We start from the raw sequence: 6,605 nt of genomic DNA, 5'->3' as shown, positions 1-6,605 counted from the left end.
CATCCTTGATCCTTGATAGAGATGGGTTCACAAGGAACCGAATTCTTAAAATTTGTAAATTAATAGTATTTTTTTTTGAAAAATAAATTTATCTAAAATAAAAGAAAGTTTTAAAATATAAATAATATTCTAAATTTGTTTTAATATATATATATATATATATATATATATATATATATATATATATTATCATGGTTAAGGCGGGATAGGATTTCATTCCCCACCCCCATCCCCGCCTTGCCAAAGCAATCCCATCCTTGATTCCATTAGGTGAAGGAAGTCGGATATGGGATGAGAAAAATTGCCATCCTTATTAACCCATCCTACTTCTTGAAACGCTTGCGTTTTAGAATATATTAGTTGATTAAGTTAAACTGTAAATTCAGTATATTACGTCTATTAGGGGGGGGGGGGTTTGTTTGATGGGTCAAAACCCTTCCATTATCATTTCTTGATAGCATAGTTTTTTCCATTAAGAAAAATAAATCTATAAATTTTAGTTAAATTAAAACAATAATTTAATAAGTTAAATAAAAAATTAATTGTTAAATTATTAGTCTACATTTTAATATATTTGCTAATTTTATTTGATATCATAATTATTTAAGTCAATTTCATATGTAATTAATTAAGGAAATTTATTATTAATTAATTCAATAATGCATATATGCTTCGTGTTATACTGTTATTAGTATACAACAATATGGACCCATATAGGGTACGGAACAGATCCAAATATCAAATACCCATACATTGGAAGGGTCTTTATATTGCCAACGCATTGAACTTCAGAGGACATGTTTTGTGTGGGTTGTGCCAAACGGGTCACGAGAACCCGTATTAATCTTCTTCCTTTCCCGGTCCTTACTTGCCAATTGCCATACAAGTTTTGCGAAAAGTATCTACACATCCCTCGTTCTCGTTCTCGTTCTGTGTCATCCAAATATCCAATTCCTCCTCTTTAAAATCAAAACGACCGCTGTCTTTCTCTCGATCTCGGTATATATTTGGATTTCGTGATGGCCGTGGAAGGAGGGACGTTGTCGGAGATCTACCAGAGTTCGAAGAGATTGTTACTAAAGACGAGAGGCGGATTGGAGAGGCTCGAACGATTCGAATTTTCATCCTCTAATGGCGTCGACTCACCTGAACTCTCCTACGCTATCAAGAGGGACATCTCCCAGATCCAATCTCTCTGCGTCGAGATGGATCGTCTTTGGAGATCCGTCGCCTCCAAACCCCAACGTGATCTCTGGAAGAGGTATCCGCTTCCTATTTGTTTCTAAGTTGGTTTCTAATTAAGCTTAGGGAGACCATAGAACTGATAATTGGATGTGGGTCTCGCGCCTTTTTCAATTAATTCATTTTGATAACGTAATAATTACTACCTTGGGGACATTGTACAGGGGAATTCTTAGGAATTTCTTATTTGCCTCCTTTTTGCATCATTTATTTATCTTGAGATTAAGGTTCTCGATTATCATTTGAAGAAAATTCTGATATAGTGTTATTCAATTGATTTTTGTCAGATTTATCTTTCTGTTTTATTTACGGTTATGTCGCTTGAAAACAAATGAATCAGTTCGTATTTCCTGTTTCAGTCATGACCAGGTTGATATACTTGTTTGATGCTTCTCTCCAGGGTTCAAGTGCAAATTGTTTTCAGATTGTGAGAACTACTCCATTTTCTTGTTTGTTCTACCATGTCTACCTGTTGAAACCCCTTTGAACCTAGAAAAAAAAATATGCAACATGATGCTATGATCAGGTAATTTCTTGTTTTGCACCTAAGTAGTTATTTGTGAAACATAAACAATTTGGATGACAAGAAAATGAAAACATAAACATTTTCAAATATCCAATGGCCTTCACTATGAACCATAGTGAAATTAGAAATCGTCCATCTGTAACTAAGCATAGATTTGGTCTTTAATCCTTTTTATCTAGGATGGATTAGCCTAGTTCATTGTTACAAGGAGCATTAAATGTTGATAACGATCCTTCTGTTGTTTTAATAATGCAAGGAACAAAGGTCATTTGCACCTGACGCACAAGGCACAAGGCAGGTGCACCTTTTTGAAGCAAGGCACAAGATTAAAAAAATAAAAAATGTAAAAGAAATTGCAAAAAATGTAAAAAATCAAAATAAATTAAGAGAATATTAAAGTATTAATTAAAATTAGAAACTTTACTTTTAAATTAAATATTTAAAAAAGATTATTAGCTCAAATTAAAATACACAACCAAAACATATTCAAAGTGAAATTGTAAACAATAAAATAAGAAATAGCATATAAAACATATTCAAGAATGTTTTACAGGCAAAGGATCAATTAAAGAGAGTAGCGTGGTGGATCCCAATGTTAGTGGTGGCTGTTGGGAACTGAAGAGCCAAGATGGGAACGAGGCCCAACTGAAGATTATTTTGGTTCTTAGGGAAGAACCACATTTATTGGAAATTATTGGGGACGACATGGAGAAAGTAGTGGTAGGACACGTGGAAGAACAGAGGAGAAAGAGTGTTAGGTTGGATAATGATAAGCTTGTGACTTCATTAGCGGATAAGTCATGTTGGGACGTGAGATCGAGTAGAGGCTTGAGTGGGGAGTTTTTAAGAAAATGTTTAAGGAGGGTCCAAGGAATTCGTTGTCCAGGTTACCACTTGACAAAAGTTGCAACACTATTTTCAAATGCTCAAGGACTAAAAAGGTCAGGGTTGTCTTGGAAATAATTCTCTTAAGTTGCAAAAGGGGAATAAAGAGAGATGGGTCTAGGTGGTTACAAAATATGACACAAAAGGCAAGAGGAAGGTTGATGTTGATGCTGATGTTGAGGAAGTGCATAGTGATTATAGTTGCTGCCCATGTGACGGTGTGGGTGATCAGTCTCCTGGAAATTGTGATAAGAGAAATGCTGAGTGCGTTGTGGACTGTGGTAACTCAATTCTTTAGGAGGTTGATGTTCTGTTGAATCAAGGAATTTTTTCTACTTTGGTGGAGCCAAGTTTGAGAGGTCCAGAGGAGGAAGTTTGGGTTAGGGGGTGGAAAGGAGGATGGTGAGGTAGATGTTGAAGTTTGTCCAAAAGATGAAGAAGTTGGAGGTGCTTTAGAAAGGGGTTTAGTATTGTTAGATGGAAGGGGTGTCATTATGGACAAGGTACCATCTTTGTTTCCTCTGAATGTTGAGGATGTGGTGATTGATAAATTAGGAATAAATTTGGGCCGTAGGAGGAAGGTTGAGGAGAGAAATGAGGCCGAAGGCATTGGGGTGGTTCCTAAGGAATCTCGTTATTCCAGTAAGTTGCACATTGCCCATGTCACAAAGTTCTTCTCATGGCTGAAGCTCAGTATGGTTGGGGTAGGTCCCACAAGGAACTTTAAGAAAGTTTATAAGAGAAATGGGGTGAAGTCAAAGGCATTCACATCGGTGAGCCTGGGTGGGGGAGAGTCTATTGTCCCCATTACTTTAGATTCGTAGCAGATAGTTAATTTGCAGTAGAAGAGGAAAAACAATGTGGATGGGGATGAAGTTAATTTAGTGAAGAAAGGTTATTTGGATCTTGAGAAAATTGTTGAGAAGAATGTTGAGATTGGAAAAAGCCTTGGTTTGTTCTTTTTGGGTGGTGAGGCGTTTTCTAGAAGAGCTATTGAGGAGTTCAAAAGGAGGGAGGAGAGTTTGTAAAAAGATGTAGTGGGGGAAGGGGGAGAGGGGAGTTGAGGTTTGGAATACAATAGATGTTATGTAGGAGGAGTTGTTTGAGGGGAGGAGTGGAGGTGGCTCTCGCAAGATGTTTGTTGTCTTGTCTTGTTGGAAGTGGGAGGAGAAAAAATTGGAAAAGTCATCCAATGCAATTTTCATATCCCTTATTCTGAAAGTGAAAGGAGCTATTATAGTAAAGGATTTTAGGCCGATAAGCCTGATCTCCAGTCTGTAGAAAATAATGGCCAAGGTGCTATCAAGTAGGTTGAAGATGGTGTTGCATTTGGTAGTGGGCCTGACTCAAATGGATTTTGTCCAAGGGAAACAAATTCTAGATGAGGTCTTGATTGCAAGTGAATGTGTGGATGCAAGAATTAGGAGTGGGGAAGTTGGGGTGATTGCAAGTTAATGTATGATCATGTGGAATGGGGCTTTTTAGAAGAAGTTATGAGGAGGATGGATTTGGGTAAAGATGGAGGAGTTTGTGTTTTGGTGGGTGGGGTTTCAATTTAGTTTTTTAGTGCTTCAAGGTGCTTGAGACAAGGGTATCCACTTCCCCAGTGCTTATTGTGCTAGTGGTGGAGGTTTTGACCAAGTTGATAGTCAAAGGAAGGGATGCGGGGTTGTTTGCAACATTCAAGGTTGGTAGAGATAGAATGGCCATCTCTCACCTCCAATATGCTGATGATACATTAATATTCTTGGATGCTTCAGTGGATCTAGTTTATAACAATGTTTTAAAATGCGGAGGTGTGGCGCAAGGAGTTCCACTACCTAGAGGCGTGAGGCATAGTTCAGAATGTAAGAGGCGTAAGCCTCCTTAAGAGGGGGGGGGGTTGAGGAGGTTATTTTTAATTAAAATATTTTATATTAAGATGAATGAAGATGCATAGCACCAATTGAAAAGGGAGGGGGGTGTCTTGGTGCCAAAACAAGACCTACAAACAGGCTCTTGAGATATCTTTTGCTTAGGTAGTAACTGATGGTGCCAAAACTATCCTTTCAAATCCTTTCCCTTGAAGGCAAGAAGACAAAAGGAATACTGAACCTTCTATGGGCCTACAATTAGGCTCTTTGGCTTCTTTGGGCCAGTCCAAGCGTGACTCTTTAAATGGGCCTCTAGTTGAAGGTTTGAAAACCTGGGCTAGAAGGAGATGGATGTTGGGACGAGGCCTAATGACTCTTCGAGTCCTTTTAGAAAGGCACATGCTGCTACTAATTCTCACGTGGCAGGGCTGAAATCTTTGATAGAGGGCAAGGGCCCTCTATCATCTTCCTCGTTGAGTTCTCCAAGTCACTTGACTAAAACTCAATGTCGTCTAATAAGAGCTTGTTGTGCTAATCGATTTCAATTAAAAAGTTGAAGAGTCTCTCGCCAGATAGAAGGAATCCAAGATGTGTTCACCAAAGTGATCTTGAGAAGCTGGAACAACCCTGGCAAGAAGAGGAAGATGGTAGTGACTCTGACACAGAAGATACAGTCAGCCTTGGAAGCATTGATCTGCATCATTCAAAAAGTGTTTTGGAAGAGGATTATATTGATACAGAGTTCTTTTCTTTGAAGAGGACAGTTTTTTTGAACAGAAGTCTGGAGATGCGACTGTCACTTGCGGATTTCTAGGGATGAGAACCTTTGAGCTTGCTGAGGTAACATAGGTGACTCCTGCATTGGTAGAGGAATCCTGTCCAATAGTTCAACCTTTTCAAGATAATTGTTTTATTAGTCATTCTCATGTGCCATTTGGTTATTTGGTATGCTGAAGTCTATGGTGGAATATTCCTTATATTATCATATTTATGATTTGAACTTTGTTAAGTTAGTTGTGTACCTTTTGTGAAAAAAAAAAGAGAAGTATGTACTTTTGTAACTGGGAATGTACCTAGAGGTGGACTTAATGAATGGTCAGAAATCATGCAAATGCCTAAGCGCTTCATAATTGTATCTTTAGGATATAAAGAATCTGTACAAACAATGACCATTTGAACCTGATGCTTTTTAGCAATTATCAAAGTTCTCGTAGTTGCTTTCAACTTGACTATAGAACACCATCACTTGAATGTGCTTTGTTTTTTGTTGTACAGAAAAGTAGAACAGGTGGCTGAAGAGGCTGACTCCTTGAAGGAAAGCCTAGATAAGCACTTATTACGCCATCAGAAAAGGATGATGGAAGCTAAAGAAAGGGCTGAACTACTTGAGAGAGCTGTATGTTATCTTTTACTCTTAATTTCCACTTTTACTTTCTGTATCATTTTTTATAACTTCTGGCCCTTTGACAATCTTGTCTATTTTTTTCTCTATTTTAGAATGGGGACTCTGCTCATGTTTTGAGAATTTTTGATGATGAAGCACAAGCAATGCAATCAGCCCGTAATTCATCCAGGATGCTTGAAGAATCTTATTCTACAGGGGTAGCTATCCTTTCAAAATATGCAGAGCAAAGGGACCGTCTCAAGGTTGTTACAATTTATTGCTTGATATTTTTCAGCACGTTGGTTTCTCTCTCTCTCACACACACACGTGTGTGTGTGGAAATACCATCACTGGGATGCTGAGCCTGTACTGTCTTTTATGATCACAACTTTGCTTATTCTCAGTCATTACTATCATATGCTAACATGACTTACCCTTCCCATGCAGAGAGCACAAAGGAAAGCACTTGACATACTAAACACAGTAGGGCTCTCCAACTCTGTACTAAAGCTGATTGAGAGGAGACACCGCACAGACAAGCGGATTGCATATGCCGGAATGGTGGTGACAATCATCGTTGTGTATGCCTTTTGGAGGTGGACACATTGATCCCCTAATACGTAAACCAGTTTTTTGTTACAAAGTTAAGATTGTTTCTCTTGAACGCTGTTCTGCAAGATATTAACAAATAAAAATAGAGATGCATTAAGCTTTA

General features: G+C 38.1%; 1 protein-coding gene across 1 annotated transcript; it reads left to right on the top strand.

The window, feature by feature from the left end:
- The first annotated feature begins 767 nt into the window (after positions 1 to 767).
- On the top strand, positions 768 to 6,605 carry LOC148845702 (membrin-11-like). Its single transcript, XM_088954773.1, has 4 exons — positions 768 to 1,261; positions 5,782 to 5,902; positions 6,004 to 6,153; positions 6,338 to 6,605. The coding sequence occupies exons 1-4, from the start codon at positions 1,020 to 1,022 to the stop codon at positions 6,497 to 6,499; spliced, it is 675 nt and encodes a 224-aa protein (XP_088810899.1). The 5' UTR covers positions 768 to 1,019; the 3' UTR covers positions 6,500 to 6,605.

The sequence above is a fragment of the Nelumbo lutea genome, chromosome 7 (assembly GCF_056320005.1).
Source record: "Nelumbo lutea isolate HS-2025 chromosome 7, American lotus-T2T, whole genome shotgun sequence".
Lineage (NCBI taxonomy): Eukaryota > Viridiplantae > Streptophyta > Magnoliopsida > Proteales > Nelumbonaceae > Nelumbo > Nelumbo lutea.
The sequence above is the reverse complement of the archived record's forward strand: the minus strand, read 5'-3'. Positions and strand labels throughout refer to the sequence as shown.

Coding starts and splice junctions, on each gene's coding strand:
- LOC148845702 (XM_088954773.1), top strand. CDS start 1,020: ATGGCCGTGGAAGGAGGGACGTTGTCGGAGATCTACCAGAGTTCGAAG. Junction 5,903..6,003: donor CTGAACTACTTGAGAGAGCT/GTATGTTATCTT, acceptor TCTCTATTTTAG/AATGGGGACTCTGCTCATGT. Junction 6,154..6,337: donor AGCAAAGGGACCGTCTCAAG/GTTGTTACAATT, acceptor CTTCCCATGCAG/AGAGCACAAAGGAAAGCACT.